Source organism: Zootoca vivipara, chromosome 6 (assembly GCF_963506605.1).
Source record: "Zootoca vivipara chromosome 6, rZooViv1.1, whole genome shotgun sequence".
Classification (NCBI taxonomy): Eukaryota; Metazoa; Chordata; class Lepidosauria; order Squamata; family Lacertidae; genus Zootoca; species Zootoca vivipara.
Window position 1 is genome coordinate 42,789,776 of NC_083281.1, and position 10,601 is coordinate 42,800,376.

At 41.7% G+C, this 10,601-nt stretch overlaps 1 protein-coding gene across 2 annotated transcripts; it reads right to left on the minus strand.

Moving 5' to 3' along the window:
• Positions 1 to 43: 43 nt before the first annotated feature.
• On the minus strand, positions 44 to 10,566 carry RBBP4 (RB binding protein 4, chromatin remodeling factor). 2 transcript variants are annotated; one of them, XM_035117326.2, is made up of 12 exons: positions 10,284 to 10,566; positions 7,958 to 8,105; positions 7,127 to 7,272; positions 6,346 to 6,519; positions 5,269 to 5,384; positions 5,007 to 5,167; positions 4,583 to 4,709; positions 4,346 to 4,423; positions 2,695 to 2,771; positions 2,551 to 2,608; positions 1,912 to 2,022; positions 44 to 1,036 (listed from the first exon to the last, which is right to left on the minus strand). In XM_035117326.2, the coding sequence occupies exons 1-12, from the start codon at positions 10,297 to 10,299 to the stop codon at positions 971 to 973; spliced, it is 1,278 nt and encodes a 425-aa protein (XP_034973217.1). In that variant the 5' UTR covers positions 10,300 to 10,566; the 3' UTR covers positions 44 to 970. The 2 variants fall into 2 exon arrangements, with proteins under 2 accessions (XP_034973217.1, XP_034973216.1); XM_035117325.2 differs by lacking the exon at positions 10,284 to 10,566 and adding an exon at positions 9,989 to 10,140.
• Positions 10,567 to 10,601: the final 35 nt, after the last annotated feature.

The window sequence follows — 10,601 nt, forward strand, 5'->3', positions numbered from 1 at the left end:
CTTAGTGTCAATTTTTTTTTAAAGAAAAGACAATCACATCCCACATAGAAAACCAAATTTATTTAATCTGAAGCACTTGTATGGAGAGTTAAATGGGCTGCTGGTGGAACAGTTCACCCTCACAGGAGATGTGCTGATACAAGGTGAAATATCATGTAATCATTCTTTATATCGGTCTTTATTACATATATCAGCTGAAAACAAACACTTTCATAACTTGGTGGTCCCCCCAGTTAAAAAAACAAACAAACCACAGAAAGGAAAGATAATAGAACACAGTTCAAGAAACACACAAGAGGGCAAAGTAATGTGCAGTTATAGGTGACTACCATATTCAAATTCATATCCACATCCTAAGTTGCCCCATCAGAAAAGGGTGGAAGGACCAAAGTATTATGAAGAAAACTCAGGCATCTGGACAGACTGACTTACTCTAATCAAGGACAGCAGCTAGAAACAAAGTTAAGAATAGGTGACCCTGCACTGGATTTATCTGTATCTGAAACAAGACTAGAGCTAAAGCTCTAAACATATTCTTTTATCAGGAGGGACCAATAAAAATAAAATATAGAGAGAAGCTTCTACTCTAAAATTCCCCTCAGTAGAAAACATTCAGATCTTACCAACGCTTGTACTGAAACAATTCAGGCATAGTTTGTATTAAAATTTCTTGTAGCAGGCTATGTACACCAGCTCTCAATCAACGAGTTTTTAGGAGAAAAATTGTCAACCAAGAAGCCACTGTGTGATGCTAGCTCAAGTCAGGTTCAACTTTCAACAGCAACAGTTCACTTTCTGAGTTAGAAGCAAGGCTGATGGGTAATATCTACAGATGGGCTGTTGAATGCACAGTGCATGTGTTTGTCTCTCGCAAAACAGCACAGCTGACAATCTCAAGAAACTTAGGAGAACAGGGCAGGGAGAGGACAACAACAGGAAACAAACAGCAAGGATTGAAGGGGTCAAGTATCTAAGAGCCTTGCCCTTCCGGATCCACACTTCCTTCAGGATCTTCATCATTATATATGTTCTCTGCCTAGAGAGAGAGAGAGAGAGAGAGGAATGAAGAATTAGATAGAAGTATCAATCTGAAAGTTAAGCAAATTTCTATTCTGAGGGCACAATTCAAACACTACAATGACAAACTTTACCCTAAGTAACTTCCAACACATAGCAAATTCAATACCTTTGTCAAACACAAGGATTCAGTCATTATTCTGCCAAATATTTATCAAGAAGACAGACTTCCTTCTACAGTTTGAGATTATATACATCTTATGGGTGCTGTGCCCCACCAGAAGGGAATGCCTTTGAAATCTTGAATGCTTACAAATATTTGGAAAGACCACCCTGTAGCTTCTTTCTAGGGATGCGGGTAGTGCTGTGGTCTAAACCACTGAGACTAGGGCTTGCCAACTGGAAGGTCGGTGGTTCGAATCCCTGCAATGGGGTGAGCTCCCATTGCTTGGTCCCAGCTCCTGCCAACTTAGCAGTTCGAAAGTATGTCAAAGTGCAAGTAGATAAATACCGGTAGGTACCGCTCCGGCGGGGAGGTAAACGGCGTTTCCATGCGCTGCTCTGGTTTCGCCAGAAGCAGCTTGGTCATGCTGGCCACATGACCCGGAAAAACTGTCTGCGGACAAACATCGGCTCCCCCAGCCAGTAAAGTGAGATGAGCACCGCAACCCCAGAGTCGTTCCCAACTGGACTTAACTGTCAGGGGTCCTTTACCCATTTTTTTAGCTTCTTTCTACCATTAACATTCATATGAGATTCATACAAGTATCTCTGAAAGAAATTTATCATAACTCCAATAAAAGAAAACCAGAATGTTCACTCTGTTGTAGCTACTGCACAGCTCCACACAGTTTTGGATTCACTTTCCTGTCAAATAATCAACCGAGTACTTACCATTTGCCAGACTTGCATGATATTGTCTTCTGATACTGAACAAATTACCCAGGGTTCATTTGGATTCCAGGAGAAGTCAGATATCTTTGCAGTGTGACCACCATGAATAAACTAACATTGAGAATAAGATAGTTATTTCAGTACACAATTCCAATACAGAATATTTCAAGAACAGGGTTACAATTCTTACGTGTGAATCATATCATAGTTGCCCATAGCAGATTACCAACATAAAACCCACCAATCTTCAATAAAGGCTGGACTATCAGTAAGGCAAAATTTAAAATAAAAATCCAAACCTAGGTCTAAAATACAATGAAGTATCAACTCCACAATTGAGCTAATCCATTTTTATTTCTATTTTCTCCCCCTGGACTCAGAAAGCATCTCATTCACAGATCAGCTGGGAGTGTCAGCAAGAAGCTGCCACTCAGTAAGCTGAAAAAGAGTTCATGGAAGGAAGAGTACATGCAAAGCAGTATGAAACACCACATTAGGACTACTCAACTCTGATCAAGGATGGTGTACACAAGTGCCAGCCTCTCACTAGCTGACCAAGCCCAAACATAAAGGCATAAAACCTCATTTTTTCTTGGGGAATGGGGGAGAATTGGTGGCAACACCAAAACTCTCACTTACCAACAGCTCAGGTGGGCCATCCTCTGCATCTTCGGGAGACTGCTCTTCTCCAATTTTACTGAAACAGAAGACAGTAATTAGATACACACAAAAAGCACTTCTGGTGAACTCAGCATTTCCACACTACACACATCTGAGGCTTACCTTAAATCCCAGACATTCAGTCTACGATCGGTACCACTGGAAGCCAGAATGGTTTCATTATGTGGTGACCACTGAACCTGCATCAATTAGGATGAGATAGAACATTTTGCCTTAGTATCTATCACAGTTTTAATGCAATTTTTATTGTAGTATATTTTTATCATAGTATATCAAACAATAAATGTTCATTAAATCCAGCCAATCACTTTAATATCCCTATTTATTATTCTGCTCTTGAAAACTGCTCACAGTTCAAATATGCTGCACAATTAGCTGAGTCAATCATGACCAGAAAGCCACACACGCTTTAATTATTTGAAAATGTATTATCCACTCTTTCATAAAATATAACAAGGCGGCCTACAACATATAAAATGCAATTAAATCAATCTATAGAACATAATTTAAAAACTCAGTAGATACTGGTTGGTTTAAAGAAAAAAATAATATTGTGAAGGTCTGTTTCAGCAGAAAACGTCTGAAAGAAGGCAGGGATGGGTCCTGCTGAATATCTACAGGTAGGGAGTTTCACAGGGCAGGGCAGGGCAGGGCCTGCCGCATTTAAGGCTCAGTCCCTATTGGAAGCCAATGGAACCTCAAGGGCTTGGGGAATCTGCAGACATGCCGCAACAGAGGATCTGAGGTGGAGAACAAAAGATCAAATAGTCCTTAAGGTACTCTGGGCCAAAGCTATTTATGGCTATGTGAATTAACACAAGAACCTTGAACCTGGTCTGGCAGTAAATCAGCAACCAGTTCAGCTTTCTCAACAGCAGACTAACAGGCTGCCATCACTCTGCTCCTTTGAGCAGTCTGCCTTTGGAAACCAAATTATGGAGAGGTGGCCCCCATTTATACTTGTTCAATATGTACACGACTGCGCATACAAGCCAAACCTGGAAGTGACCCGAAAAGCCACAAAAAGGGCAGAACAGAACGAGGAGTTTGCCAGCTTTTTCAATGGTATTTCAAATATACACGATTTCACTGACACAAGTGGTGCCTTGGAACACAACCCCCACGTAAATAGCGGGTTGCCTGTACTTTAAATTCTAGAAGCACCTCATAAAGCTAGTTATCATGAAACAACCCAAGTCTTTAAGATGTATCACCAGACCTATTAGTTATATTTTCCACCCCTGAGAATAAGTGCAATGCATCAAAGAAGAGAGAAACTTAGGGAACTCAAGTCTCCAAAGGTCTTCATTAGTCATTACTTGCACACTTTACTGATGCATACTTTATCACCATAACAGATGAAGAAAATTACGGTAGTACTCTTGAGTCATCAAATAAATAACCTTGTCCTACACTTATTCTGGTATTCTAACCCTCCCTTTGTAACTGCCAATGTTTTTTCTGCCAGCCAGGTCAGTCACTTAAACTTCACTGCCCGAATATTCCATTCCAATTTTTTAAATCTGCTGCTTAAGGATCATGAACATGCTTTTTCCACAAGCAGAAAAATCAACATATCTGCTGTAAGTTTTCTAACTGAACTAACACAGAGGTGAGCAAACTTGTCAATAGTTGGTTTGAAACTTTAATAGCAAGGCCAATTCTGAGAAGGAAAAATCAAAGACCCTTTTAAGAGCAGCCATGTTGTCAAATGATCAGAAAATGATGTCACATGATTATTATGTGAGCTTACCTGGAATATTTCATCTTTGTGTGACTCAAAGGAGTGCAACTTCAGTTTCAGGTTTCGCAGATCCCATAATGCAACAGTCTGGCCAGGAAAACCAGAGCACAATTAATAAATAAGATTATTCATTTATTGTACTGTACACAGCCCCACAGACTAGAACTGTTCAACACATACAGAACAATCCCCTTAATTCTGCAACTATGGATTAGGCAATGTTTTCTGTGAATTCTGGACAGATACCTTATCAGCTGATCCCGTGGCCAAGATGAACTCGCTATAAGGATTGAAAGACAGACAGTTCACTTCAGCAGTGTGAGCATCCACCGAATGGCTTGGCTTGGAAGTGTTGTTTGACCGGGTGTCCCAACTGTAAAGAACAAAATTCAAGATAAGAAACACTTTTGATGGACTGATTAACACACACTAATTTCAAGTGTAACTAGGAGAAGGGGACGACAGAGGATGAGATGGTTGGACAGTGTTCTCGAAGCTACGAACATGAGTTTGACCAAACTGCGGGAGGCAGTAGAAGACAGGAGTGCCTGGCGTGCTATGGTCCATGGGGTCACGAAGAGTCGGACACGACTAAACAAATCCCTCCAACTTTTAAATAGAATTCAAGGAACAATAATTCAATGTGAAGAAAATATATAGCTTTGCTTACATCATAAGTTTCTGATCATCAGCAACAGATCCAAAGAGAGATTCATGCAGCAAATGCCAGGAAACATCTTCCACTACAGCTGTATGGCCTGTAAAGATAGTCTTCGCATCCACCACTTTCCCTTCCTTTGGAACAGCACTTATGTCCCACAAGCAAATGGTCTTAAAGAGATAAAATGGGAAAATACATTAACATAAGAAACATTCATTTGGCAGATATGTACATTATGTATACCTGGACTAACTAAGCATGCAATACTCACATGATCATCAGATGCACTAAGCAGATGACCACTAAGGTTTGGATTCCAAGACAAACCATAGCCTTCTTTTTGATGCCCACGAAGACGTAGGTCTGGATTACACTCACCAGAAGGGTCTGCAAAGGAGATAGGGTTATTGCAGTATTTATTCATGCAGTATTATAAAATAGCAAATAAGGTTAAAATAATCACTTAAAACATATGGTCAGATCTTCCTGGATTATAGTAGAAATGGCACCACAGTCCTTTAAAGCAGTCCTTAATAGTACTTTTTAAAGTCTCCACCATCCTCTTCTTTCATTTAAAGGAGATAGGGGAAGGATGATTCAGAAAGCGCTTTGCAAAATACTTTAATACAGCCCCTACACTTCCATTTCAGGCTGAAATGAGCATACAGGTCTTTCCAACACTCCTTTTAAAGTTCTGAGACTGCGAGTTTAAAAGGGGAGAGGTGGAAGCCTTGCAAAGCTGCTTATTGACAGGTGGGCACCCCTGCCCATGTCAAATTAAAGCTAAAAAATTATCCACCCTGATTTAGTTGGACAATACAACATGTCACTTAAAATTCACCCTCCGTCGCAAATTTCAGCAGTCTATGTTAATTCTATTTGTCTGAACTTATACTGTTTTTCCTAATTCTTTGTTCTGCCTTCAAGTTTTTCAAACTATGCTTGTCCATCACAAATCTTAATAAATTATCTGAAAACATTACTCTTAAATTCTGTTCCAGCATGAAATCAGAATTAGTATAGCCTCACTTGAAAGTGTCTTGCTTTCTGGGGCAGTTCTGAGACCAGCAACTGTGGTGAACAACTAAAGAGCAGTCTCTGTATCCTGAACATCATTAATTTTCCTGCTATACATTCCTAGCCTAGATTCGACCAACAAAACTAAATTAAATGGCAGTAAACAAAGCATACATTAATATACAACAAATGAGAAAAGAAGCAGCTTCCCACACTTTAAAAATAATCTCCTCAATACAATACTTGGAAGCAACAAGGCCTGTCAATTTATTTTATCCCCAAAGTACATATATAAAAGGAGCAAGGTTCAGATATGACAACAGACAAATACCTGGTTTAGATGGATGCTTGGTATAATCAAACACAAGTACATCACTGGATGGAGTCTTTGTGGCAATAATGCAAGGATTTTGGGGCATGTACCGTGCTCTATTCACTTCTCCTTCGTGGTTGATTTTTATTTCAATTTCAATTTTACCACTAACAGAGCCAAAACCTCCAAACTCTGAAAATAAAGAAGGCATTTCTATAATAGCTACATGTTTCAAGTAATTCATACTAGAAAATAAACCAATTAAAACCAAGAATCTATGCCATATGGACATTGTGGAACTAAAAAAGGTATTTTTTGAATGCAGTATGTCTTTGTTTACATTTGGAAAACAATATCCCAAAGTATCTTTAAGCAATATGATTTTAGAAAGCTTTATTAATCAATCAAGTTATATTAAAATAGGTACAACACTGCTGGCATATATTAACACTCTGTAACATGTTATATCACTCATTAAGCAATAAAGTTCAAGACAGCAGTAAGCCAACATATTGCTAATTAACCAGATGTTGAAACATAATTCCTGTAACAACGAGACTCCAGTTTCAGACATGTACTCCATCTACTAAGTTGCACTGTTTAATGTATATCCAATTTTCTGGACAGAAAATACATACTGGAAACCAAAGCTTCATTGGGCCATTTATTAGTTTAGTTTTTTATCTTAGCCTAACACCAACAATCCTCTCCAAGATCTGTGCCTTGTTAACCTAATAAGATAAAACATCAGGAAGATTCAGGAAGAAACCCACTCTTCTTTCCCAATTTGTTCTCTTACCTCCCTTCTCACTATCATAGTGTGAGGCATCAAACTGTGCATCATCATTAGGGAGCTGCACGCTGGCTATCACAAGGTGATTTTGTTCATCAGAGGTATGGGTCCCAAGAACTAGCCGGTGAATACTGAAGTCTTTTCCTTCAGGTCTACAATGCCATAAAAGAACAATGGAACAATGAGGTCAAAGGGTGTTTGTTTACTTGGACGTGACTCCTCATTAGGGTCACTGGCATGCATGTTAGGAACACAGAGAGTGTCAATGTGAATTTCCCTTACTCCAGTACTACAGAAACTGTTAGACTAAGAGTTGCTGGTTTTCCTTACCCAACAATATGAAACATTACAAGCAGGAAAACAATGTAGCAATTAAGAGTTACAATAGATGTTAAAATATTTATTGCCTTTCTGGGGCACTTAAATTCAAAGAAGCTAACATGTTGGCTGCATTCCATCATACATCTGTTTATCAGGCAGAAATGCTCAACTTCTTTGCTTCTCCCTCTGCCACAACTAAACCAGTACATCTGATTAACCATAGTTTCCAGCCTCAGGAGCTAGTATACTAAACCAGGGTTTGAAGTTGATATAATATGCCTTGTTCCAGAGCTGTTAACCAGTTTCTTAGCTTGAACAAGACAAGCAGCTACGATTATAAATTTCCTGGTTTAATGTTGGTGCGCACAAACTGGCCCTTACTTAGTTTAACAAACTTCTTCATATACTAAAATAATGCAGGCATGGTCCTATGGATGTTTACTCAAAAGTAAGCCTCTATGTTGCATAGGTCTTAATCAACTAAATGAGTGTTTATGCTGCAGTCATGTGTGTTACCTGGTTACATCAGGAAGCCATTGAGCAGTCAAGCTGGGCCATTCCAAAGCATGGGTCATTACAAGATCATAGAGAAATGGAGTGTTCTTTTTCCAGATTTTATATTCTTCATTGATCACTCGCTCCTCCACAGCATCATCAAAGGCAGCTGATAATTATAAGAAAAGAATGCATTAATTAATAATGGTAAATAAACCTAAAAACCTTATGGGCACATACCATAGCTCTCCAGCAAAATATATTTAGAATTTAGGGTAGAGAGGAAGATATTCACATCTTCTGTACTCAGGAATTTCTTCCATGCCCCAAACTGTGTCACCCTGATTACTCAGATGGAGCATAGCAAGCCAGCAAGATCACCCATGGCTGCAACCTTACGCTTACTTCCTTGGGAATAAGCCCCATTAGGCACAATTGAACTTACTTCTACATAACCATGCACTGTTAAACATGGTATTGTTTTTCTATGTCAGCAGGAATAATTTTCACTAGGCCAGTTAGTCATGTTTGTCAGTTGCATCATAACATAGTTTACAAGTACACTCATGCAATGCTGCATTCACTTTCCTTCAAACAGGATACAAAAAAGCGTTCTGCTAAAGAGCATCAGAGCTACCATTCTACTGTGCTTTAGGTTTTTTCAAACAACTGAACAGCAGCAAGAAGTTCAATTCTCTTGCAAAACAGCAATTACGTAAGACCTCAGATAGGAAACCTGTGATTCAAAATTAGGCAGGAATTATCTAAGCAGAATTTCTCAGCCCCCAACTTGTAAAATGCAGCTAAGAGATAACTCCTACGATGTGGCTGTAAGGACTGTTGAACTGTAAGTTGTACACCTCTTTCTGGAAACTCCTGCAGCCAAGCTGATGCCAAACATATTGCTCGGATTTCCTTTGGATCACATCAGCAAGGCCAGGAGGGGGATCTTGACCTCTAGGCAGCCCAGGACCTCCATACACACTGCAGAGGTTTGCACCCCTCAAGGTTTGACTTCACCCCTGAAGACACACTCCATTGTGTCTCTAGAAAGACTGATGCCAACATATTGGGAACCATCTCCACACAAAGTTCATTTATAATATCATTAAGTCAATTGATGGCTTTAGGCAAATTACAGTATTCTCAACCTCCCACCTGCAAGAGGAGCAAGATCTACTTTACAGGGCTGTTGTACTGATTACTTAGGTAACAGAACTGAGGCACTTGGAACACTGCTAAAAAAAAGGCTAAGCAGAAAGTAGACTAGTAACCTCTGGACAATTTGCAGCAAGCACTTATCACACAAAATTTGAGCAATGACAAGAATCAAAAACGTTCCCCTCACTAAATGGCACTATTAAACAAAAGAAGTTGGGGCTGGGGTAGGCAGTGGCTTGCGGAAGGAGGCAAACTTAACTTCTGTTACTGAAAATGAATCCCTGGATTATGCATGTTCTTATTTAACTGTGCATTGTGCCTCTTTCCCACTAGACGCTAGCCTGAATCTAGCTTCAGGTGTATCTCAGAGTTTTAGTTTAAAAAACAAAAAAATCAGCAACGTGGAAAACTGCCCACTCCCTACTCTAAAGAAGAGCACTTCTTAAGAACAGTACAACCCATCTAGGCTGTTTGGAACACACAGAGAAAATGTGAAAAGAAATGGCATCGTTCTCTTTCTTTTCTAGGGCCCTGTGCCTTTAAGACACACTCTCCCCCCCCCACCTAATGTACCTCACAGGTTGCTGAGAAGCTAAAGCGGGGGCGGGGGAAGAGGAGAGGGGAAGGAAGCCATGTACGCAGCCCTGTGGCCCTTGAAGAAAAAGGAACATTCTACACACTATGCTACATAACACCACCACCACCCCAGAAGCAGAAATTTACGAGGCGGTGGGACCCCTCCCGCGCCCCAATTCTCCTTCTCCACCACCTCGCGAGCGTCTCCCTCCCCGGCTGGAGAAGCGCCGCCGGCGGAACCGCCGCAGTTTGTTCAAGGCCCATGGGGGGAGGGGGGGTTAAGAGGTCGGCGAGCCGCCCTCGCGAAAAGCCCACCTGAGCCATCCTGCAGCCCTCCCCGCCTCATTACAAAGCAGCTCCACGCAAAGAACCCGAGAACCACGAAGGAGGCGAGGGAAGAGGAGGGGGCGGGAGGGAAGGTGCCAGGAAAGGAGGGAGGAGCGCCCCATTGGGCGGCTCCCAGGGAAAGGGGGCAGGGCCGAGGAAGCAGGCGCTGGGATTGGACGAGGCGCTTTTCTGCCAGGGCCCGCGCAGAGGCCGGAAAGGGAGGGGGAAGGGGGGAGTGAGGCCTAGTCGACTCTCCCGCCTCAGAAGCGCCCGCTCCGCTCACCTTCTTTATCCGCCATGATTCCGACTCTCTTCGGGAGCGCCGGCGACGTCGCGGCCTTCCTAGTTTACCTCAGGATTCAGCCCGCCCTTCACTAGGCGCCTCGTGCTACCCGCGCTGGGCTGCTGAGCGCTCCTCTATTGTTTCCTGAGTCGTCGTAGTTCTCGTTCCCCCCCCTTCACAATTCACTTCAGAACTGCAGTGGCGCGCGAGACGGGTTCGCGCCAACTCCGTCCAATCGCAGACCCAGCCGCCGCGATCTTCTCGGCGAATCACGACGGCGGGAATGGGGGAGGAGGGGAGGGGCCGAGTGGGCGTGCT

What these genes read in the sequence shown, in the direction of transcription:
- RBBP4 (XM_035117325.2), bottom strand. Translation starts at nt 10,019, where the DNA reads ATGAGGCGGGGAGGGCTGCAGGATGGCTCAG. An exon ending in TGGCTTCCTGATGTAACCAG is followed by an intron (nt 7,273 to 7,957) that starts GTAACACACATG and finishes ATGGCATTGTAG; the next exon opens with ACCTGAAGGAAAAGACTTCA. An exon ending in CTGAATGTCTGGGATTTAAG is followed by an intron (nt 2,609 to 2,694) that starts GTAAGCCTCAGA and finishes CTTCTGTTTCAG; the next exon opens with TAAAATTGGAGAAGAGCAGT.